Source organism: Mustelus asterias, chromosome 10 (genome assembly GCF_964213995.1).
Source record: "Mustelus asterias chromosome 10, sMusAst1.hap1.1, whole genome shotgun sequence".
NCBI classification, from domain to species: Eukaryota; Metazoa; Chordata; class Chondrichthyes; order Carcharhiniformes; family Triakidae; genus Mustelus; species Mustelus asterias.
Window position 1 is genome coordinate 73,493,070 of NC_135810.1, and position 25,548 is coordinate 73,518,617.

General features: G+C 41.3%; 1 protein-coding gene across 4 annotated transcripts in view; it reads right to left on the reverse strand.

Annotated features, from left to right (window-relative positions):
• chst10 (carbohydrate sulfotransferase 10) overlaps positions 1–25,548 on the reverse strand; it is an 81,828-nt gene that overhangs the window by 31,997 nt on the left and 24,283 nt on the right. For 3 of the 4 annotated variants that reach the window (XM_078221936.1, XM_078221937.1, XM_078221934.1), the window contains exon 3: positions 13,350–13,444. In XM_078221936.1, coding sequence (XP_078078062.1) covers positions 13,350–13,444 — 95 coding nt within the window. Of the gene's footprint in view, positions 1–7,998; positions 8,033–13,349; positions 13,445–25,548 lie in introns of those variants that run through there. The other variant, XM_078221935.1, reaches the window with a different exon arrangement.

Here is a 25,548-nt window from a genome sequence, read left to right on the forward strand (position 1 = left end):
AGCAATGCTTTTGCCTTCTACTCGATTCCTTCGGTGGAACCTAAACCATTCTGAGATGCTCTTCAAGGATCTTTGTCATTGTAAGTTTTGTTTCCTGGCTTTGCTAGAGTCAAGCACCGGAATGAACTGAAGGTTTTACTTGCTATTGTACTAAGAAAAGTTGATATGAACAGCTTGACTGCGATTTTATTCACCTGTACAAAGTACTGAAAATGCTCTGCATAGGAACTCCATGATGCATTTTCTTCATTGAAAGGATCCATGGATCTTAATTGACCTGCCATTTCTCTTGCAGGCATTACCGACTCGAGACTGCTAAATATATATTTATTTGCTGTCTTCCCAGTACTCCCCTTTTAACCCTGGAGACCGTTGATGACTATATACATTCCTTTTCTTAAACAGCTCTAGTCATACAGCAAAGCATCTCTTTTTTTGAAATATGCCAGATACTGTCTGGAATCTAACGATTCTCTGATTAGAAAAACACCGTCTTTTAAAAAACATCCTCACAGAGAGCTTTTTTTCCTTACTTGGTCTTTCTTCGTGACATTTCAATCTTTAATTCTGTTGATTTTCCCCAGTGCGAGGACCCATGATGCTTTTTTGCCCCATTTCCTTTTCTCGATGTTTTCGATGAAACAAAATCCGGACTCATCGTCAATTTTCTTTTTGTAATGTCCTAACTATGTTAGGGGTTAAGGGTTTTAAACAAAAAGAAAAAAAACGTGGTTTGCACACGTAGATTTAAACTAACAACAAGGTTTATTCTAAGAGTTCTCACCTGTACAGAGTAGAAACTGAAACTCAACAGCAGCCTGTGAAACACCCATCAAATCATGCGACTGACTCTTAAAGCAATCATGCAACTACTTAAATATATAACAGTAAAGCTTCTCTCTCTCTCGAATGTTAACATTACCCTCATTGGGGAAAGGTTTGCACTTTCCTTTCAACCAGGGACAAAAAATATTCTTGGTGCTAAAGTTGTGCTAAGCAGTATTTTTCTTCCAACTTGGTGAAGGAACAAAAGTGCGTGGCGGGGCTGAGGGGGAGGAAGTGATGAGAGAAGGGAGAAGAGAACGTGAGGTGAGAGGGAGGGGTACAGAAACAGAATCGAGGCTAGAAAAGATGTCAGTGGAGTACAGGAGAGGAGATTGAGGGGGAGGGAGGGATATGAGAGATGAAGGGAAGGAGGGAAATTACAGGAGGATGCAATGGAAAGCAAAAAGCAGAGGAAGCGGGGGATGGAGGAAGGAAGGAACAAAGCAGGGTTCTAACTCATCAGAGAGGAATATCATCAATTTACATCCGAGCTGAGGATAACAGGGAAGAGCGGATCGCATGGAAGAGGCGGGCATGTTTTGATGAGCTTTATGTCACACCCATTTCGAAAGTCAGAGAGCAACACGATAGCAGCCATTTTCTCCAGCTCACTGTGGGAACAGGTTGGTGCCTTATTATAAGTCTTGTGTGTACTTTATACTTCCTATAGATGCCATGCCTACTTCCTGCAAAACTCTCCCTAACATAGTTTCCCATTATGTTGAGAAGATCACAATTATTACAAAATAGCAGACCCTCCAACTCATCATGAGCAACACCAGAAACTGCTACTATACCAAAATATTATCTTACACTCACTCGACAAAGTAAACTTCCATAAAACTAATTTAATTCTAACAATGAGATTCTCTTTCAGCTTGGAATTAAAAAAAGTAAAAATAATAGCTTTTACTCAACAGTTTAGTTAAGAACCTCCTTAAATTCACTGGCCAGCTTGTATTCAAATCACTATGAAAATAACACAAATTGAAACACTGCAATTCAGGAGCAGAGTCTGAAGTTTCTAATGAGAAAATTAATATTTTAAAATCAAATAAACTTTATTTGAACCAAGTTATTGAAATGTGTATCCTAGCTATTCTTCAAGTAATTGTGAAAAGCAATCATGTGCACACTACAGAACAGAAAAAGCCGCAATTTTCAATGAACACTGGCTACTGGTCAGGCACAGAAGCTTACGTATTGCTGAATGAAGAGACATGCGATCAAAGCTTTTCCTCTTGCACTCATCAAGATAGCTATGCAAAATAAACCAACAATAAAAGGAACAACAATTTATGCCGCATGAGAAGAGTGTGCTGCAGGTTGGCACGTGGACTCGATTGGTAGAAGCGTTGCCAGTGAGAATGCAACAGTCAACTGCCAAGCTTTTCTTTCAAATTCAAACGAGGCAGTTTGACTCTGATTGGTCAAGGTACTGCAAGGGGTAGGAACAGGCTAGCGGCCCGGAGATTTCAGTCCCACGCCCACTAATGCGATTTAAATAGCATTTAAATGAGGATTTGCATGAATTATTCAGTTCCGCGCTGATTTCTGGCATGGAGCTGACAGCGCCGGAAATCCGCTGTCAGAGGCTCACGGAGGCAGTGGCGCCCAGCGGGGAGCTCGCGAAACGGCCTCCGCTCGAGTCTCCAGCTCGCTGTGCTACAAAAGCAGCGCAGCGGGACGGGAGAATCGCCCCTATGTTTTGAGTTTTGCAAGCTCGGACTGGTTGGGTATGATCAATACCTTGCATGTTGCAGACAACCGAAGGGACATTATGTTTGATACAATCCGTCAGTTACCTATTTTTCTAGATAACAATATGTCCTAGAACTAACAAGGGGGCATGCCATATTTGATTTTGTTAAATATCCAACAGTGTATAGGGATTAAAATATAATTGAGTTCAAAGTAATGTTTGATAGAAAGAAACAAAAACAGCTAAGATTTTAGACTTACATAAGTCTGACTAGAGTAAACTGGGCACATTGGATAACATGGCAGATGATCAATGGGAGGTGTTTCAAAAGAATTTAATGTGATACAGAACCAATTTATAATCTAAGGGGCAAGACCGTCACTTGTCAAAGTACAACCACGGGCAACTGTGAGACAGCCATAAAATCTAAAAGAAAAAACATGCAAAAAGATGCTGGCAAATGGGAGGGATACAAAGAATAACAGAGCGACAAAGCAGCTAGTAAGAGCTACATAAAGTGGGCATGAAAATAAACTTGCAAGGGATATCAAAATCAACACAAAAAAAAATCAGGAAGAAGAGTGTCCAGGAGCAATGTAGGCTGTTAAAAACTGATAACTGTGATACTGTTAATGAAAATAAGGAAATAGCAGATGTGTTGAATAATTACATTGCCTTAATATTTACAGTAAGTCGTCTCACAACACCAGGTTAAGCTCAACAGGTGTATTTGGTATCACGAGCTTTCAGAGTGCTGCTCCTTCATCAGGTAGTAATTTCAGGAGCAGATGGTTATCTTCTCTCTTGTTGGAGGTGGCCATTGCTTGTACCTGTGTGGCATGAATATTACTTGTCACATCAAGCCAAGCCTGATAATTGTCCAGTTTTTGCTGCATGTAGATACTGACTGCTTAAATATCTGAGCAGTCACAAATGGTGCATTCATCCTCGAACATCCCCACTTCTGAGCTTATGAAGGGGGGAAGGTCATTAATGAAACAGCTGAAAGATCGTTAGGCCTAGGACACCTCCCCAAGGAACTCTTACGGTGATATCAAGGGATTTGGATGATTGACCTCCAACAACCATAACCATCTTCCTATGTGCTAAGTATGACTCCTGATTCCCTTTGACTCCAGTTTTGCTAGGGCTCCATTTAATGTCATATGGGTGAATATCCCTTGGTCTATCTTAGCTTGTAATAAAAATGCTTTAAATTTCTAACAGTCTTGGCTTTTTTTTCTGGAAAAATAAGCAGTGCATTATTGGATTTAACTTGGCTCAATGTCCACTTGGTTGTTCAGCATCCTTCCAACTGATAAGATAACGGAAATGCAGCAAATTAAACATGTTCGGGATAAGGTAACTTTATATAGTGCACTTTTGCCGATGATTGAAGAGATCAATCTGTGATAAATAGGTTCTTCCATAAGTGCCACATATGAAGTGGTTATCAGGTATTGTTGTTGATTGTTGTTTTTGGTCTTGGCGCCTGTTTCCAAGCATTATGGCTATTGATTATCATGATGTGCATGCCAGCCCACAGTGATGTCACCATTTTCTTCTGTTGACAACTCATGTCTCCCAGGTTTGAGTGCCTTTATGTCACACTTGCAAGCATCCGAGGCAGAGCTTTGGGCACTCTACCTCTATATACAAAAAATCCTTGGTATACGATCCTTCTGCCACCCTCCAAACATTCCCGAGCCAGTGAAGTCACCTCTGCTTGATGAGTGCTAACATTGTTTGGGAGCTTTGCCTTAGTGAGGGTGGCTACATTTGTGGTTTTGCCCTTCCACGAATTACCAAGAATGAGCCTCAAACAATGAAGATAAAAGTTGTTGAACTTCCTTTCTTGATGGCTGTAGATCATCTATGTTCCACAGCCATACAAGGTGCCAAGAACACAGGCCGCATAAACCCACAGCTTGATCCTAAGAGTTAACCTGATGTGATTCCATATATCAGAAGTTCCCTAACTGATTTGATTTTACTTGATTTATTGTCACATGTATTAGCATATAGTGAAAAGTATTGTTTCTTGTGTGCTATACAGACAAAGCATACCGTTCATAGAGAAGGAAACGAGAGAGTGCAGAATGTAGTATTACAGTCATAGCTAGGGTGTAGAGAAAGATCAACTTAATACAAGGTAGGTCCGATTAAAAGTCTGACAGCAGCAGGGAAGAAGCTGTTCTTAAGTCGGTTGGTACGTGACCTCAGACTTTTGTATCTTTTTCCCGACGGAAGAAGGTGGAAGAGAGAATGTCTGGGGTGCTTGGGGTCCTTAATTATGCTGGCTGCTTTGCCAAAGCAGCGAGAAGTGTAGACAGAGTCAATGGATGGGAGCTGGTTTGTGTGATGGATTGGGCTACATTCATGACCTTTTGTAGTTTCTTGCTGCCTTGGGCAGAGCAGGAGCCATACCAAGATGTGATCCAACCAGAAAGACTGCTTTCTATGGTGCATCTGTAAAAGTTGGAGAGAGTCGTAGCTGACATGCCAAATTTCCTTCGTCTTCTGAGAAAGTAGAGGCGTTGGTGGGCTTTCTTAACTATAGTGTCAGCATAGGGGTTACCAGGACAGGTTGTTGGTGATCTGGGCACCTAAAAACCTGAAGCTCTCGACCCTTTCTACTTCATCCCCGTTGATGTAGACGGGGGCATAGAACAAAGAAAATTACAGCACAAGAACAGGCCCTTCAGCCCTCCAAGCCTGCACTGACTATGCTGCCAGACTTAATTAAAACTCCCTACCCTTCCGGGGACCATATCCCTCTATTCCCATCCTAATCATGTATTTGTCAAGACGCCCCTTAAAAGTTACTATCTTATTTGCTTCCACTATCTTCCCTGGCATTGAGTTCCAGGCACCCACTACCCTCTGTGTAAAAAAACCTGCCTTGTACATCTCCTTTAAACCTTGCCCCTCGCACCTTAAACCTATGTCCCCTAGTAATTGGCTCTTCCATCCTGGGAAAAAGTTCCTGACTATCCACTCTGTCCATGCCCCTCATAATCTTGTAGACTTCTATCAGGTCACCCCTCAACCTCCGTCGTTTCAGTGAGAACAAACCAAGTTTCTCCAACTTCTCCTCATAGCTAATGCCCTCCATACCAGGCAACATCCTGGTAAATCTTTTCCGTACCCTCGCCAAAGCCCCACATCCTTCTGGTAGTGTGGCGACCAGAATTGAACACTATATTCCAAGTGCGGCCTAACTAAGGTTCTATAAAGCTGCAACATGGACTTGCCAATTTTTAAACTCAATGCCCCTGCCGATGAAGGCAAGCATGCCGTATGCCTTCTTGACTACCTTCTACACCTGCGTTCCCACTTTCAGTGACCTATGTACCTGTACACCCAGATCCCTCTGCCTATCAATACTCTTAAGGGTTCTGCCATTTATTGTATATTTCCTATCTGTATTAGACCTTCCAAAATGCATTACTTCACATTTGTCCAGATTAAACTCCATCTGCCATCTCTCCGCCCAAGTCCCCAACCGATCTATATCCTGCTGTATCCTCTGATGGTCCTCATCGCTATCTGCAAATCCACCAACCTTCGATCGCCCACAAACTTACTAATCAAACCAGTTACATTTTCCTCCAAATCATTTATATATATTACAAACAGCAAAGATCCCAGCACTGATCCCTGAGGAATGCCACTTGTCACAGCCCTCCATTCAGAAACGCACCCTTCCACTGCTACTCTCTGTCTTCTATAAAGACATGTTCTCCTCCACTTCCCGAAGTCATTGTCAATCTCCTTCGTTTTGTTGGCAGAGGGTTCCTTTGGACTACAGCACGGGGTCCTCAGTCGATCCTGCCAGGGCCACAATGGCCTGAGAAGAGCCGGAGCTGGAGGCAGGAACTGGGAGGGCTCCAAGAAGAGCTAGGATTGGGGGGAACCCCCTCCACCCCCATCCCCAAGAAGAGCTATGACTAGGGGCCCCCCTGAAAAGAGCCAGACCTGGGGGAGACCCCCGAGAAGAGTTGGGGTCTGGGTGGGGACACTGAGATGGGCTGAAGCTGAATTTGTGGTTCTCTGTGTTGGAGGAAAGGTCTGGTGGGGAGATGTAGTGGAGTGTGTGTATAAGGACAGAGGCTGAAAGATAGTATTAATGTAGGGTTAGATGAAGCCAGGGCAGAATGAAAGTAAGAGCGATTCTTTAGCAATTTTCATGCTGTAGTGCAGAAAGGGAAGGAAGGCATGGTACCTTAAGAAAGTTCACAACTAGAGCTCCACTATTGGAGAAAATGGAGTTCTACATTACTTGTTGAGTTACTCCTTTCAATTAACAGCCAAACAGTAGCCATTCAAATTTCCATCATAATATCCTTATTTACAGATTATCTTTAGACTATCGTAGGGAATATGAGGAATATATAAATGGGAAGCATGAGAAACGTTTCTGAATTATGAAACAAAATTTAGTTTAAGCTTCATTCTGTAATAGCTGTGTCAAAATCATCAATTAATCCACAAAATCCCATGAAAGGAGTAATTAGCTATTGATGTGCTCAGTTTAAAACAGCTGTTCTTTAGCTCTCTTTCAAATATTTTAACTATTGCAAGAGTAAATGTCAACATCAAAAGTGGTTAATGAATATCTAGATAAATGCATTTCACAATATAACAAATATATCCCTGATGGTTTTTCTACAAAGGTTACATTAAACGTATTCCTATTTTTTTGAAAAAATGATTAAACTCTAAACATTACAGATGTATAAATGTCTCATTAATCTATTTTCATCAATCCATGACCACAAAGGGTAGATTTTTCAAATGAGTCTGCCAAATGTATTGTAATCATGGATGTTTTGCAAATATTCTGCAGATATTATCCTACAATCTATCTGTTTGCTTAATAAAATTAAATGTTTTATTTGGTTTATGTGTTTGCGATCTTTCCTTTGGTGATAGTTCTTCTCCACAATCCACATAATATTGATGGCGAGCAGACAAAAGAATATGCTCTCGGGACTTCTCAATACTAACAAATTGGTGTTTAGGAAATATAGCTAGCTAATCTCTCTTTTGCTCTACTATCAAGCACACATTCTGTAGAATTACTTGTGAGCACATAAGTTCCAATCTCCTTTCAGTATAATATTCAGAAATATGCTTGTGATCCTTTTACATGAGGAGGTCACTACATCATGGGAATGTGAACTAGCAGGAGTTGTGAGATTCCATTTTAGTACCATAATTGGTCTCACCACAAATTTACAAAATTTACAAATTTAAAAAATTCAAATTAAATTTGTCAGTTCCATGAGTAGGAAATGGATCAAATCCCAAGATTCAGTGTAATTTGTTCTAATCATGCCACACATTAGTAAAGAATTACAATTAGAATATCATCAGTGTTAGATCAAACTTTTAATTTAAAATCAGGCATAAATTGGGCACTGATTGGATAATTGTCCCAATAAAGCAGTGAAATATTTTCCACTTACAATGCAGTCCATTCTCAATTATGACATTTTCTCCCTGAAATACAAATTAATCTCATGGAGATGGTGTTCCATATGATCGGGCATATTCTGATAAGAACAGCAATGTGTATTTATATAGTATATTAGCATAATAAAATGTCCCAAGGCACTTCACAGGAACACTGCCAAACAAAACATGAGGCTAAGGCACGTAAAGATGCTACATCAAATGGCCAAAAGCTTGGCGCAAGAGGTAGGCTTTAAAGAGTCTCTTAAAGGAGGAAGGGACATGTAAGAGAGGGAATGCCAGAGCCGAGGGCATAGGCATCTGAAGACACAGGCACCAATGGTGGAGTGATTAAAATCGGGGATGCCCAAGAGGTCAAAATTAGATGAGCACAGATATTTTAGAAAATTATGGGGCTGGTGGAGATTACAAAGGATTAAGTGCAGCTATAGGGGAAGAAAATTTTAGAATCATTACATGCTTTGACAGAATGCCAATGTAGGTCAGAGAGTACAAGGATGATAGATAAACACAGCTTGGTACAAGTTAGAACAGTGTTGGATTACCTCAAGTTTACAGGGATAGAGGGGGCGTAGAGTGCTTAGTGCGATTGGCGCCAGTTTTCACAACTGGCGCCATTTTACGAGCACTGGATTTCCAGCACAGCCAGTCTCTCGCTGAAAATGAGCGAGGGGCAGGTTAATGTATTTAAATTTATTTTAATGCTGTTTTACAACTGCTTAGCGAGCTCGGCGCTCAATCATCCAGGCTCGCACCTTTTTATGACTTCACTGGGAAAGGTTCTCACTGGCAAGGGATAGACATGCTCCTCATGAATGGGGAGCAGTCGACTTCGCCTCGCCAATGGAACTAGAGGCCATTGAGGCCTCCCGGGGAGGCCGAGGGCAAGGGAGGGGTCTTGGGCAATGCCAGACTGCCAGTGTCACCCTGACACCGGGGCCATGCCAGTCTGGCACCTGGGCAATGCCCACTGGGCACCTGGGCTAATGGGAGGGGCCAGTGGGGCAGCAATCGGTGGGGGGAGGGAGGGAGAGGGTACCCGCTACCACTCTGCAGGCATCGGTGGGAAGGAGGGAGGGAGAGGGGGCCCGCTGCCACTCTGCAGTGATCGATGGGGGGGGCGGGAGGGAGGCCTACTGCCACTCTGCTGCGATCGGTGGAGGGAGGACAGCAGGTCCGCAATCGGTGGGGGGAGGGCGGCAGATCCGCAATCGGGGGGGGGAGGGGGGGTCTGAAATCAGTCTGGACGGCAGGGGTGGGGAGTCGTCGGGGGCTGTATCTCAGCCCCCTCAATTGCAGGGGAGGGGGTGGAGGGGGACCTGCTTCAGGCTGCCTGCACTAGCAGGGGCCTGACAGCTCTCTCCCTTTTCTGTCAGACCCATGCTACTGCTAATGCGCATGTGCTGCATCAGAGGCCTGCACATGCGCACCATCTCCCTCTGCAGGCTCATCTACAGGCTTCTGCAGCAAGCAACAGACTTGTTCAAAATGTTGCAGGCAGTGTGAATATAGGGAGGCCTGAAAACACACTCAAAAGATGGATCCGAAACTCTCCCAGTTTCAAGTCTGCCGAGCACTTAGAAAAAAATGGTAAAATCGCCCTCTGTATGTGGGAAACCAGTCAGGATGCACTGGAACTGTCAATTCTAGAGGTCACAAAGGCATAGATGAATGTTTCAGCAGCAGATAAGCTGAAGTCAGCCACTGTTACAGAGACGGAAATAGGAAGTCTTAGTGAATGCACAAATATGTGGTCGGAAGCTTGTGTTGGAGTGAAATATGCAACCAAGGTTGCAAATTGTCCAGTTTAGTTTTCAGCAGCTGCAGCATTTTGCTTTGTCCTATGGATTGCATTTTAAGCAAACCATGAATGTAAAGAAATAGGCTGATACTGATGTTTAAGCCTCGTTATCACTGTACGTGGTCTAAATTTGTATTTTTCTTTCAATTTTTAGCCTGCTATCCAAAGCCACATTATTACACCAGTTAGGCATTGTTCAGTTCATCCTACTAATTTTAAGTCTATAATTTACAATTTGGATTACATTTTTTCTTTATTTTCAATGTTAACTTAAGTTTTGTCATTTCTCAAGTATTCTTCTATTTCTGTGTTGCTTTGTGGATCAGCTGTGACTCAGTTGGCAGCACTCTTGCTCCACAGTGCAAAGGTTGTTACAATTATAACATTTTTGTTATGTTTTGGGACTCTGTCTTTAACTTAGGGTAAAATGAAGATGGTCATGTAGCCTGTTCTAAAGTCTGCCTGATAACAGGTGTGGATGAGGGGCTATTGTAGATTAAAGAAAAGTTCTTGCTTGTGTCTTGCTTAGAAGAAGGTGAGGTATTTACACTTGGAGACAATGGCAGGCAGCATCTGTCTGCTAACAACTGGATTGATTATGAGTCTGTAATGTTTCATAAGAACAATGGATTGTAAACTGCTCTAATATGTTGATTTACTTCCAAGATATAATAGAGTCGGCATCTCAAAGATAGCTAAACAGCACATTTAGCTGGATACAAGGTTCACATTACCATAAAGATAAGCTTTGAGAGGGGGTCCAATATATTCCTGAAAACCCACAGAAAAGGTTACTCTGCCAAGATCTGGGAGAGAGAGAGAGAGAGCAGCAGCTAGAGGCCAAAGGTCTGAGGTTCACCATGCAGGAATGTGAGTGGAAGCTTGCACTCAAGCTGAAAAGACCAAATGTGAAAGGATTTAAATGAAACAGGAAGATGCGCCTAGCTTTAGCTAAAAGGAGGAAACTAAATGGAAGAAAAACCCTCATAATGAAAGCAAGTTCTACGGTTAAAAGTTGCCAGGCTGAGAAAGGAAAAGAACAGAAGTAACCCCGAGGAGTTAAGATAAAAATACAAAGTGCTGGAAAAGCTTAGCAGATCTGGAAGCATCTGTGTAGAGAGAAAGATAGTTAATGTTTTACTCTGATGAGTAAATGTGATGATACTGTAATGATACTGTGCCTTTAAGAAATCTCTTTTTAATCATCTTACTCTGCAGTGTTTTCTACTCAGGCCCTGGTGTTATTGTTGCTGTGCTGTCTGTACCGGTATCTTTTATTGTTGCTGAAGCAATATAATGGGCATCTTGTTTATATTTAATTTGGGCCTAATGCAGTGTTGAGTTTTATGACCCTTTCAAAATTGTTGGGTGGAGCCAGATTGACAGGTCAGCTGGTACCTTGGGACAGGTTTTTCTCACAGGAAAAATCTAAAGGTTTTGGTTTCATTTTGGGTGACGCTATTTGGACTGCAGACTGAAAGCAGCGTTTTCTGTCTCTTTCTGGAGTGAAAATTCTGCTGTCGGTAAGGTGCAGCTAGAAGCTAGAGGGAAGCAGTATCTCTGTTTCTCTCAAGCTGTGCTGGAAGTTCCAGGGCTGGGGAGTCTCAGTGGTGATCCACCATTTCAAAGGACCAATTCACAGCAAGTGTTGCAAAGCTGCAAAATCCAGCATCATGTGAGCATACTTCCTTTCTGTGCTAAGCCTAGAAGGGGTGTATGTTTGTGGGGGTTGTTTGGTTTGAAACAGTACACATAGCTGTTAAGATTTATACAATATCATGGTTGGTATTTTTTGTGATTAGCAAAAGTTATGCTAATTTCCTTATATTTTAACTGTGTTCTTAAATAAACTGTTTGATAAAATCTCCCTAGTGGATCACTTGAATCATACCTAGAGTGAAACATCTAATGCTCACCCGTGCCAAATTCAAAGTGCAAAACTTATGGTCTAGGCTGATTTCATAAAACACCTTGGAGTTTCTGGCCTGGATCATAAGTCAAACACGCCTTCTTCTGAATACAATGTTTATGCATCCTCTTCCTTGTGCCCTACCATTAGTGACTATGCATTTAACTGCCTAAATCCCAAGCTCTAAAATTCCCTCTGATCTGATACTTCTCTTTTCTGAAAAACTTTCCTTACCATCCATCTCTGACCAAGATTTTGTTCACTCCTCTTAATGTATGCATCTGTGAGACTCAGTGCCCTAACTCCTCTGTGAAAAACATTTTATATGCTAATGATGCTATCTAACTGCAAGTTGTGGCTGTGTTAATAAGTGTAACCAGAAATAAATTGTAAACTTTTTCAACAAATTAATGATTGTGGCTCTTCATCAGTTCAAATTCAACTAAAGCACTAAGAAATATCCAAACAACTACCAATTCATTTTGTTCCTAATCACATTTTGAAAAAGGGTAATCCTTTCCTGCCTGGTTTACAATTATTTCATTCTAGATATTATTGCACCCTATTTCATGCCAGATGACAGAGTAAATTTTCATAACAATCTGCAGATGAGAGATTATTTACTTCAGCGCACAAATGTACCTCTTTCCTGCATCAGACTACCCACTTAACATATTGATATTTTTTATCTTTTCAGTGTTTTAATTAAATCCACATTGATTGTTTCATAAGTTAACTGAAATCTGAAGTAGCTTCTTTTCCAATTATGTTTATGCATGATTCCTTTGCTTATAACTGGTTATTTAGCGTTCTTCATCTCTCTTCTGAGGTACTGACCCCTCCCCTTAAATTCTGACATTATCCCCCACACCTTCGCTCAAACAACCTATTGTTGACACACTCCATCTTTGTAAACTATCATCCAGCTAGGTAGGATTGTATTCACTTGGTTTCATTCTCTTCCCATTCGTGCAATGTGACCTCAGTCAAGGCTTGAAGCTCTAAAATTCCCTCTCTGAACCTATCCACCTCTCATTCTTCCTTGAAGATACTCCTTAAATCCTATATCTTTGACCAAGCTTTTGATCATCTGACCTAATATCTCTTTATACGGCTTAGCAATAAATCTGATATGGAGATGCCGGCATTGAACTGGAGTGGGCACAGTAAGAAGTCTCACAACACCAGGTTAAAGTCCAACATGTTTATTTGGAATCACGAGCTTTCGGAGCACTGCTCATTCATCAGGTGAGTGTTGACTCACCTGATGAAGGAGCGGCACACCAAAAGCTCAGTGTTTACTCACCTGATGAAGGAGTAGTGCTCCGAAAGCTCATGGTTCCAAATAAACCTGTTGGATTTTAACCTGGTGTTGTGAGACTTCTTACTGTAGCAATAAATCTACCTATTGTTTCTAAATAAAATTTTGACATATATGCATCAATGGTTGGAGCCACAGATTAGAATTTATGCAGATTCTAAAAGAAAAATACTGAGTGTCTTTTTTTCAAATCTTAATTTTCTTTGACGTATGGTTATTTAAATAAAAATGATCCTGTCATGCAAAGCTTGATTTAAATAAAGAAGTGCTACTATAATTCTCAAAAGGTTAAAAAGGAAATTACTATTCTTACCTGGACATCTATGTGTAAAGTCTGTTCTTGAGGCTTTATTTTTTTAACATATTTGGTCACAGTCTTATCCAATATTTGTGGTTTAGTATCATATTCTGTAAAATTGAACATTCAATTCAGATATATCAGGGAGTGTAGTCTGTCAGTAACTACCGCGCTCACCAATGACTTCAGGTGGTGTGTTATCAATTCAAATAGTAACCATTAATTTATTGCTGTGACAAAGGAAGGAAGCAAGTAATCTTTGTCAGATATTGACGTGTTTTATGCATTGTGCTGAAAATAAACAGTAACAATTATCACAGATATTGCAACTTATTTTGCACTTTTATTATTGGCACTGTATAACACATGGGAGCAATAGTACATTTTACTCATATTTTTTCCTCAAACAATGTTTTTCTGTGTACCTGTCATGCCGAAAGGATGTGAAAAAAATCTTTAAAAATTGATTCTCTTCCATATTCTCTTGTCTAGATTCTGTTCTTTTTTAGAATGGACAATTGCTGGATTAATAAGATGTTTGTAACTGGTCATATGCTGGTAGTTCTGGAAGATTCAAAGCCATTCCAAAGGACAAAGATTAACTCATTGTCCTCCTGAAATGTGACAACCCTTTGCATTGTGTGAACCTTCCAGCCAAGCTAACACGAAGAGCTGGTGGTTGAGACATCTACACCATTCAGCTCTGGACAAAGGCAGAGTTATTGCGACTCATCCAACATTGTGCTAATGGTTCCACAGTTAATTGCTCAAAAATACAATGGGTTTTAATGTGTATCATTAGCTGAATGACTTGATTTGAAATCATTTTGTCACGAGTGATACTTGAGCTGTTCAAACTGCTTTAATTATACAGCTTTTGGGTTGTCTTCAGTTGTGGTTTAATCTCAGAAGAGAAAATCGGACTCCAGGCTAGCAGCCTGTTTCTGACCTCCATCTCTCCCAAAGTTGGATCTCCAGAAATAACCCTATCATTCACCAAAGAATTAACTAATTTCCAGAATGCAAGAATACTTTGCTGCATCTTCGATCTGCAACGAAGTTCCTAGGACCAAACCAGGAAATCTGCCAGTCAAAGCCACCTATAAGAACCTTCATTGGACACTGATTTACTTGTCTCTACTCACGTGAATTAATGCCAATGCCTTTTGATATTTAAGTAAATCGCAATTTATAACTTCTTTCTCTGCCTTTCTACCTTGTATGTTTGTGAGTACGATTGTATATTGGGACCTATCTCTTGATTTTGAATGTGTTAATAAATTGTAACCATGTTTCACCTTAAAGAATTTGCTGTGGGTCATTTTTAAACATTGGACCTCAAACGACGATTTGGGAAACAAACCACGGCCCATTGCATCAAGGGAAAGTATACTAAAGTAAACAAATTAAATTAGAAACTAAAACTACCATGGTCACAGGCAGAAGAGGGGAACAGTAATAATAATTCAATTCACTTAACCCTCATGTCTGGAACATTATTTTATTGGCAATTTAACAAGGTTACTGTTGTATTTATTTTAAAATGAGCTCTGCCAAGACAATATAATCCATTGTGCTTTTCTAAACAGTTGGACATCAGCACACATAGGTGTAACGCTGTTACATAAATAGAACTGACAACAAGACTATTGTGCTAAATGGGTTCATTTTCAATGCAACAAGATACACAAGGGAATCATTGCAGTGGTTACCAAGATCACTTAAAGGTTAAGCAGTGCCTCAGTTTAAAATTCTCATTTTTGTTTTCAATGGCCTCACTCCCCCATGCCTGTAATCACCCCCAGTCCCACAACCCTCTGAAGATATCTACAATCAACTAATTCCGTCCTCCTGAGCAATCCTGATTTTAATCACTCCACTGCTGGTGGACATAGAAATCATAGATCATAGAAACCCTACAGTGCAGAAGGAGGCCATTCGGCCCATCGAGTCTGCACCGACCACAATCCCACCCAGGCCCTACCCCCACATATTTACCCGCTAATCCCTCTCACCTACACATTTTAGGACTCTAAGGGGCAATTTTTAACCTGGCCAATCAACCTAACCCACACACCTTTGGACTGTGGGAGGAAACCGGAGCACCCGGAGGAAACCCACGCAGACACGAGGAGAATGTGCGAACCCGGGACCCTGGAGCTGTGAAGCAACAGTGCTAACCACTGCGCTACCGTGCCGCCCCATGTCTTGTTGAAGTTGTACATGTCTTCAACTACCAAATTCCTAAAGTCTTGACTTCGCTTCCTAAACGTCCTTTTCCTTTCTCACAATGTTCCTCAAAATCTATGTCTTAGACCAAGCTTCCCCTAATATCACCTTCTATGGTTCAGAGTGTCAAATTAAACATTCCCATGAGGCACCTTGCAATGTTTATTATGTTAAAGATGCTATATAAATACAAATTGTTCTTTTGAAGTTGTATTAATTACTTGAATGAGAATAGAGGAGGCATGGTTAGTAAGTTTTCAGATGGCACCAAGATTGGTGAAGAAAGTTATCTTGGATTGCAACAGGATCTTTATCAATTGGGCCAGTGGGCTGACAAATGGCAGATGGAGTTTAATTTAGATAAATGTAAGTGATGCATTTTGGTAGATTGAACCTAGGCAGGACTTACTCAGTTAATGGTAGGGTGTTGGGGAGAGTTACAGAACAAAGAGATTGAGGGGTACATGTTCATAGCTCCTTGAAAGTGGAATCACAGGTGGACAGAGTGGTGAAGAAGGCATTCAGCATGCTTGGTTTCATCGGTCAGAACATTGAATACAGGAGTTGGGACGTCTTGTTGAAGTTGTACAAGACATTGATAAGGCCACACTTGGAATACTGTGTACAGTTCTGGTCACCCTATTATAAAAAGGATATTATTAAACTAGAAAGAGTGCAGAAAAGATTTACTAGGATGCTACCGAGACTTGATGATTTGAGTTATAAGGAGAGGCTGGATAGACTGGGACTTTTTTCTCTGGGGTGTAGAAGGCTGAGGGGTGATCTTATAGAGGTCTATAAAATAATGATGGACATAGATCAGCTGGATAGTCGATACCTTTTCCCAAAGGTAGGGGAGTCTAAAACTAGAGGACATAAGTTTAAGGTGAGAGGGGAGAGATACAAAAGTGTCTAGAGGGGCAATATTTTCACACAGAGGGTGGTGAGTGTCTGGAACAAGCTGCCAAAGGTAGTAGTAGATGCAGGTACAATTTTGTCTTTTAAAAAGCATTTAGACAGATATATGGGTAAGATGGATATAGAGGGATATGGGCCAAATGTGGGCAATTGGAACTAGCTTCGGGGTTTAAAAAATAGGGCAGCATGGACAAGTTGGGCCAAAGGGCCTGTTTCCATGCTGTAAACCGCAATGACTCTATGACTCTCAGTTAAGACTAAACAAAACAAGCAAAATTAGACAATAGGTTTTGGTTTTCTTTTTATAAATAAATTGTTCTGTGGATTGGCTTTCACTGTAAAATGTAGGATTACACGGGTTTCATGAGTCCCAGCAATGTCACAGAATCATACAATACGGAAGAGGCCCTTTGGCCCATTGAGTCTGCACCGACACGCGGGAAACACCTGACCTCACGTTTACCAGCACTTGGTCAAGCCTTGAATGTTATGACATGCCAAGTACTCATCCAGGTACTTTTTAAAGGATGTAGGGCAAATCGCCTCTACCACCCTCCTATGCAACATATTCCAGACCATCACGACCCTCTGGGTAAAAATATCATTTTCTCATACACCCCCGATCCTCCTGCCCTTCACCTTGAACCTACTTCTCCTCGTGACTAACCCTTCAACTAAAGGGAACAGCTGCTCCTTACTCACTTTGTCCATGCCCCTCATAATCTTGCACACCTCGATCAGGTCGCCCCTCAGTCTTCTCTGTTCCATCGGAAACAACCCAAGCCTATCCAACCTCTCTTCATAACTTAAATGTTCCATCCCAGGCAGCACCCTGGCGAATCTCCTCTGTGCCTCATCCAGCGCAATCACATACTTCCTATAATGTGGCAACCAGAACTGCACACAGTACTCCAGCTGTGGCCTCATCGAGGTTCTATACAACTCCAACATTACTTCCCGTTTTTGTAACCTATGTCTCAATTGATAAAGGCAAATGTCCCATATGCCTTTTTTCACCAACCTAGTAGCGTACTCTTCTGCCTTAAGAGATCTATGGACAAACACATCAAAATCACTTTGTTCCACAGAACGTCCTAGTATCATGCCATTGATTGAATACTTCCTTGTCAAATTACTCCTTCCAAAGTGTATCACCGCACACTTTTCAGGGTTAAATTCCATCTGCCACTTATCTGCCCATCCCATCTATATCTTCTAGAAGCCCAAGACACTCAGCCTCACTGTTAACCACCCGGCCCATCTTTGTGTCATCCGCAAACTTACTGATCCTATCCCCAACATAGTCACCTATGTCACTTACATTTTTACACCAGTTTCAAAAGTCATATAATTGAACTCCCACAATCCAAAGATGTGCGGGTTAGGTTGATTGACAATGCTAAAAATTGCCCTTAGTGTCCTGAGATGTGTAGGTTAGTGGGATTAGTGGGTAAATATGTAGGGATATGGGGGTAGGGCCTGGGTGGGTTTGTGGTCGGTGCAGACTCGATGGGCCGAATGGCCTCTTTCTTTACTGTAGGGTTTCTATGATTCTATGATTTCTATTTGAAAAATTAAACTCAAAAATCATAAATCATTTAGAGATGCAATTAGCAATTACTACATTGGTACATTAAAATAAATTACAATAATGTGGCATCTGGGAAACGTATTTCAAATAGCATCTGTTACAATATCTTTGACAAAATTCAATTCTAAAGTCAGATTTTTCAGGTTTATCAAACAATTCATTTTTAAATTTCATAAACCAAATTTATACATCAAAAATCAGAAGACCAAGAAGTAAAAGAAAACTGTATATGAAGTAAATGAATACAAAGTGATCTCCACCCACACAACCTCTAACCCACTGTGAATAGTAATCACTTTGTTACTATTTCCCCTCGTGGAGAAGATTCAATTTTGCTCTGCAAGGAGTTCCTCAGTTAACACCATTGGAACAAATACCAGCTACAGCTTCACAGGAAATCCAATATAGGAATGTCTTGAATGCTGATGCGCAAACCTCCAAGCTACATAAGTTCAGTAACAGCAAAGTAATTCATTGATTGATGGATGATAAGGAGCAAATTTTATATGCAGAATACCATTTACTTTGACATGGGGGCGGGTGGGTGGATGGGGGAGGGGGTGGCGTGCGAACTCGTCGCGGACGGTCACGTAGGATTGGAGTCCTTGGCGCTGTAGGGCAGCAGTGCTGGGCACTGTGCCACCGTTCTTGCTGGAGTTATTTGTGTCCTTGGCCAGGAACATTTTTTTAAGAGAAGGAATTTGATAGGCTGACCACTACCTGAAACACCAGGACCACAAATGGAGAGATAAGCAAAGACTTCGCGAGTTTTTGATAAGATCACCTGAGAGTGTGTTGGCCTGATGTTGAGATATTGCATAAGCGTGCACATGCTACATGTGAGGTAACCAACAGGATACGTGGGGAGCCATTTAAAAAATGGGGTGATTCAAAGATCAGGTGATTATTTGTCAAATGCACAAAAAAACCAGGTTTCAGTCATTTACCATTACTTAAAAAATGGCATCAAATTGTTGATGTGGTCAGCAGAGGGAAAAAACACCCTGAAATCATCAAGTGGCTGGCAGATGCTGCATAGGGAAACTGACTTCAGAACAAGCAGAATGGTGTTACACAGTGCAACACTTGTCAAGGGAGTCAAAGTTAAAATAAAAATAATTTTGGATTGGGACAATTGAACGTTAAAACGTGAACATACTTAGCAAGAAATATCCAAAAATTGGATACAGTTAAAAAAAGAGCTGAAGGACTTTTATTGTTTGGGTAGTTAAAGCATGAATATGGATTTATAAATAACAATTTTGACAATATTTCTTTAAATTAATTTTATTAATTGAGTTAATCTGTATGTGAGAATGCACATTGCAGTTAGATAGTGACAAAGGTCAACATTTCACACAAAGATTTTCACTCAAAGATGTGTAGGGTAGGTGGAATGGCCGCAGTAAAATTGCCCTTTACTTTCCCAAAATGTGTAGGTTAGATGGATTAGCCATGGTTAATGTATGGGGTTACGGGGATAGGGTGGAGGAGACAGCATGGGTAAGAGAGTCAGTGCAGACTCAATGGGCAGAATGGCCTCCTTCTGCACTGTAGGCATTCTATGAACTACTTTGAAATAATCCTCAAACTCTTGTGACATAAACTGTAAAATATTGTTAACAATCTGTTCTGATTTACGAAATCTTGCAAAATGTTTTTTCAACGGTTTGTTCAATTGTAGTAGATTCCATAACAACTTCTCGCCACTTTGAGCATGCATCAATTATGACTAAGAACATGTAATCCTCAGAAAGTCCAGCAAAATCCACAAGTAATTGTTGCCATAGCATTTTAGGCCATTCCAAAGGGTGTAAAGGAGACAACTGTGGTGTATTTCTTAGTTGTGCACAGGAGTGACACTGTCCCACTTTTTCTTCAATCTGAGCCACCAAAAATAACAACATGCTAATTCCTTCATCTGGACTATACCAGGATACCCTACATGTAGTTGTTCAAGAACTCTTCCATGCAGACTAAGAGGAATGATCACTTGGATTCCCCACCATGGACAGACAACTCAAGCTTTCTTGACACATATGGGCCTGCATTCTCCCAAACAAATTCTAAGTCTCTAATTTGCGGGAAAATGGGAGTAAATCCCACTAGTTTGTTTAGCATGATTTCCAGAATGAATCTCCGGCATCACAGGGTGCTCTAGCGGGATTCACTCTGAAAATCTGAGGGCAGGGCCTATGCCCACCCGGGAGGCAGGCAGCATAGTGCTGAGTGGGTCACTGTCAGAGCAGAGATCGGCACATGCATGGTGGCCCCCCCATTGCCGGCCTCCCGATCGATAGCCAGCCCCGCAACCCCCATCGCTGGTCTTCCGACCGCCCCCCCCCCTCCACCCACTGATCCCTGGTCTCCTGGGCAAGTCCCAATGTCCCCCTGCCCTCAGCCAACCCCGATCTCCCGATCCTCCCCCGATCCCCCCTCCTCAACCCAGATTGCCAGCCCCGATCACTGTCCTCCCTCCGTCTGCCAGCGATCCCAGTGCAGAGTGGCAGCGGCCCCCCCACACCAATTGCCCTCCCGACAGGTCGCCCAATAGGCCCTGTCCCCCTCTGGCCCTGCCCCCTTGGCACTGCCCGGTGCCTGCTGGCCAGTGCCAAGTTGTCCCTTGGCAGTACGGGGTGGCCATGCTGGCACTGCCAAAGAGGCACCACCCCTTACGCTCAATGGTCTCTGTTCCCCATTTGTGGGGAGCAGTAGTAAACCCCACTGGAGTGAATGCGTGTGTGTGTGTCTGTGTGTGTGGGGACAGGAAAGAAGAAACGCTATCGGGCTGGGAGACTTCAGTCCCAGGCCCTCTGTTCGGATGTAAATACTGATTTGATTTTCATATGCTAATCAGCTCTGCACCAATTTCCAGCATGGAGCTGATGACGCTGGAAATCTTTGGCTGAGCGACTTGTGGAGGCCGTTTCATGAGCTTCCCACTGGGCACCATAGCCTCCATGAGTCTCCCGGACCGCTGCACTGCTCAAACAGCAGCAGAGGGCTGATACAATAGCCCCCATGGTTTCAAATCAGGATGCAGATGATGCGCCCCAGCTATTGTTCCTTTCAATACCATATCCATCACCTTACACATCACAGGATCATTTCTGGTATGTCATAGAACTGGAGAAGCTGTCACAGGCAAATGATCTACTAGCGGTTCATTTTTTAGTCATTTGTGGGACATGGGCATCGCTGGCTGTCCAACATTTATTGTGTGGAGATGCCGGCGTTGGACTGGGGTAAACACAGTAAGAAGTTTAACAACACCAGGTTAAAGTCCAACAGGTTTATTTGCATTTATTGCCCATCCCTAGTTGCCCTTGTTCAGAGGGCTGTTGAGAATCAACCACATTGCTGTAGCTCGGCAGTCAGATGTAGGCCAGACTAGGTAAGGACAGCTGATTTCCTTCCCTCAAGGACAGTAATAAACCAGATGCGTTTTTCTGACAATCGACAATGGTTTCATGGTCATCACTAGATTCTTAATTCCAGATATTTCTTGTGTAATTCAAATTCCACCATCTGCCGTGGTAGGATTCGTAAATGGGTCCCCAGAAAATTAGCTGAACATTAGCTGAGTTTCTGGATTAATAGTCTAGTGATAATACCACTAGGCCATCACCTCCCCAAATAAAGAATATTAGCAAAACTAGTTGGTGGATTGCTCAGTAGGTAAAGGTAAACGTGATAATGTATCAGCATTAGCATGGCACTCTCATTGGTGATATTTTATATCATAAGAATATGTAAAGCAGTGACTATCTTTGCAATTGGCTAGCAGCAAATAATAGTATGCCTTTATCCAGCCCAAAAATAGTTTAGGGTCGATGATCAGCCAATAATGTAAAAGGAATACCATGTAATATACATAATATTATGCATAAGAAGGCAAAAACAAGTTACATTGTAACTTGTTTTTGCCTTCTTATGTCAAAAATTATATTCAATGCTGCTTTTTCTAGCTGAGCATAGTTAAATTCAGCAAAGTCAGAGCGTGTGAAGCAAAAGCTATTGGTTGCTCTTCTCCTGAAGGCATAATATGTGAAACAATTGCCCCTACTCCATTAGGTGAAGTGCCGCAAGCAAGCAGTAATGGTAGCTTTGGATTAAAATGAACAAATACTTCAAACTTTTGCAAAGCATCTTTGAAATCCTTGTATGCTCTCTCACATTCTGTTAAACCAATTACATGACTGTTCCTTCCACACACAGCAAATTGTGCAATGGCTTCAACAATGTAGCTAAGTTAGGAACAAATTTGTTACAATTTACTAATCTTAGAAAGGACCTCAATTCTGCCACAGTGATAGGATCATAGGAATATGATCATCTCATCGAGCCTGTCCCATCATTTATAGAGATCATGGCTGATCTGTGGCCTAACTCCATATACATGCCTTTGGACATGGTGCTTATAAAATAGCTCCCAACTTTTGAGGTGCTTTATGTAGGCCTTTACTATCAATAATGACCCAAATAATGGACTGACATCTGGAAAAAGTCCCATTTTTCTTTCTTAATATGCAGGCCATGTGCTTGGAGACATTTCAATGTTGCTTCTAAATTATTCAGTGTCCTTATTCTAATTACAGGGTCCAGTGAATATCATCCAGGTAACATTGTGCACCAGAGAGATCACTTAAAATCTGATCCATCGACCTTTGGAAACGGTGCTATGTTATTCCAAAAGGCAATATTTTATATTGAAAAATATCTTTATGAGTAACGATGGTAAGCAATGGTTGAGATTCAGCGGCTACATTAATCTGTAAATATGTTTGTGGAAGATCAATGTTGCTAAATTTCTGCCCACCTGATAACCCAACAAACAAATTTTCAATTAAGGAAGTGGATATTGATTGGCACACAACACTGGATTTATGGTTATTTTAAAATCACCATGAATACGAACTGAACCATCTGGTTTCATGACAGGTACAATAGGCATAGGCCAATCACTCATTGTAACAGCTCTAATACACCTGTGTTAATAAGTTACATGATTTCTTCTTTGACTTTGGGACAAATTGCATATGGTACTGTTCTTGCTTTGAGACTTTTTGGTTGACTATTAGTCTTTATCTTGAGTTTCACTTGAACTCCATTCATTGAGCCAAGTATCTCTTCGAATACATCCTATTTATCCAGAAGGTGTTTGTAAGTCTGTTTTTGCATCGACCGAACTGTTGACAGCACTCCAATAAAGCTTTATCTTCTCCAGTCATGATCTCCCAAATAGTGCTAGAAAATTAGCACGGGCCATATGGAGAAGCAACTCCACCGTTTACCCACTCAACTCCACGTTGACCATGATGTAACCTTTTAATGGCACAATCTCTTCCATGTGTGTTCTTAAAATCACATCAGCTGGTTTTAAAGGAAGATGCTTCAGGTTTTATTGGTATGTACTCTCAGGAATCAAATATGTAGCAGCACCAATAACAACCTCCATCCTAATATGTTGTCCACTTAACTTCGCAATCACCCAGAATCTATGTGATCCACCCTGTATGGATAAGACATTCAGTTCAAGCTCATCATCATATTTCTGGGCATTCCCTTCTTCACTGTCGTAATTCTTTCCTTCTCTGTTATAAATTATTTTTGTACAATGTAACTTGTTTTTCTCAAAGGTACCCAGATTCTTCTTCCAAATATTCTTCTCAGGGGAAGCTGGTCCAGCCCAACAAACCTTTGTAATGTGACCCAGTTAACCACAATTCGTGTATTGGCTATATGTACTCCAGCATTCAAATGCTGAATGGCCCATTTTGGCACATCTGTGACATGTTTGTTGCTGGTTTGGCTTCTTGTGGGCAGTTCCAAACTGTTCTTCATTCCTGCATCAAATTGTGAAGTCTCTTTAGCAGCTGGTTCCATTGACACTGTGAGTTTTACTGCTGTCTTTAAAGTCAAAGCATGTTTCAGTAAGCAATCTTCTTTGGATAACCCCATTTTGAAACCACAAACTAGATGATCTCGAAGAGCATCTTCTAATGACTCACTAAACTCACAATGTTGTGCCAGCTTGCCCAAGATGGGGTGCAATGCCTTATCTTGTCAGCTTGGATCTTGTTTGCCTCTCTTGGAGGGGGACCATGAATTGGATTCAGTTGAAATTTGAATTTGTTTTTTGGAGCAAGCAAGGAATGGATTTGGGTCTGCCCAGTCCATTCTGAGCATTGGCTTTGTACCTTTAAGAATGGAGTTAAGGTTGCCACAATTTGAGCAATGCTTTCGCCTTTCATTAGATTCCTCAGGTGGAACCTGAACCATTCCACGATGATCAATGGTTTTAGGGAGTAATATTCTTCAAGGATCTTTGTCAGGTCATTGCAAGTTTTAGTTCTTGGCTTTGCTGGATGAACCAAGTTCTGGAGCAAATTGAAAGTTTTACTTCCTATTGTACTGAGAAAAGCTAGTACGAGCAATTTGAAATTTTATTCGCTTATACAAAGTATTGAAAACGCTCTGCATAGGAACTCCATGATTCATTTTCTTCATTGAGAGGGCCCCCTGGAGCCTAATTTCCCACTATTTCCCATGCAGGCACTAACGACGCGAGATTGTTCAGTACGTATATTTTTTTCACCGTCTTCCCAGTATTCCCCTTCTTATCCTGGAGACCACTGAATTGTTGTACTTTTTTTTCCAAACGACCCCCGCTGCACAGCAAAGCATTATTTCTTTATATGTCAGATACTGCCTGGAATCTCACCCTTCTCTGATTGAAAAAAAACCCTCTTTTAAAACTACACAGAATTCTTCTTCTTACTTGTCTTCCTGCACTAAAAATCTGGTTAAGAAGCATTAAATAGCACTAATGTGAATGCAAGTCAAACAAGCTTGGGTTAATTACAGTTAAAAGGTAACAACTGGTATTTATCTTACAAGTTTAGAGTGGGAAGTGAGAACACGTAAACAATGGCTGACTCATCTTTAAGCTTGTAACAGAGTGTAATAGAGCCATACAGAATACATAAAAGATTGAAATTATTTATGTGGTTCCCAGAAAAAAGAAACTAAAAGCAATTGGTAAACAAAGGAGTTTCTTGCTGGGGCCAGCATTTGTGAGAAAGAGGGTTATAAATTTCATTAGAGATATAAATTATTCATATGGGTCAAATAATTAAAAAGGTTGTTTTATAATTAAACATAGAAACAAAGAAATGGGAGTAGGACATTCGGCCCTTCGAGCCTGCTCCATCATTCAGTATGGTAAGAATACAAGATCTTGGTGCAGGAGTAGCAATTCAGCCCCTCGAGCTTGCTCCGCTATTCAATACAATCATGGCTGATCTTGTCTCGGCCTCAACTCTACTTCCCTGCCCGTTCCCCATAACCCTTCACAAGTTACAAATTAAAAATCTGTCTATCTCTTCCTTAAGTTTACACAATGTCCCAGCATCCACCACACTCTGGGGTAATGAATTCCACAGATTTACCACCCTTTGAGAGAAGTTGTTTATC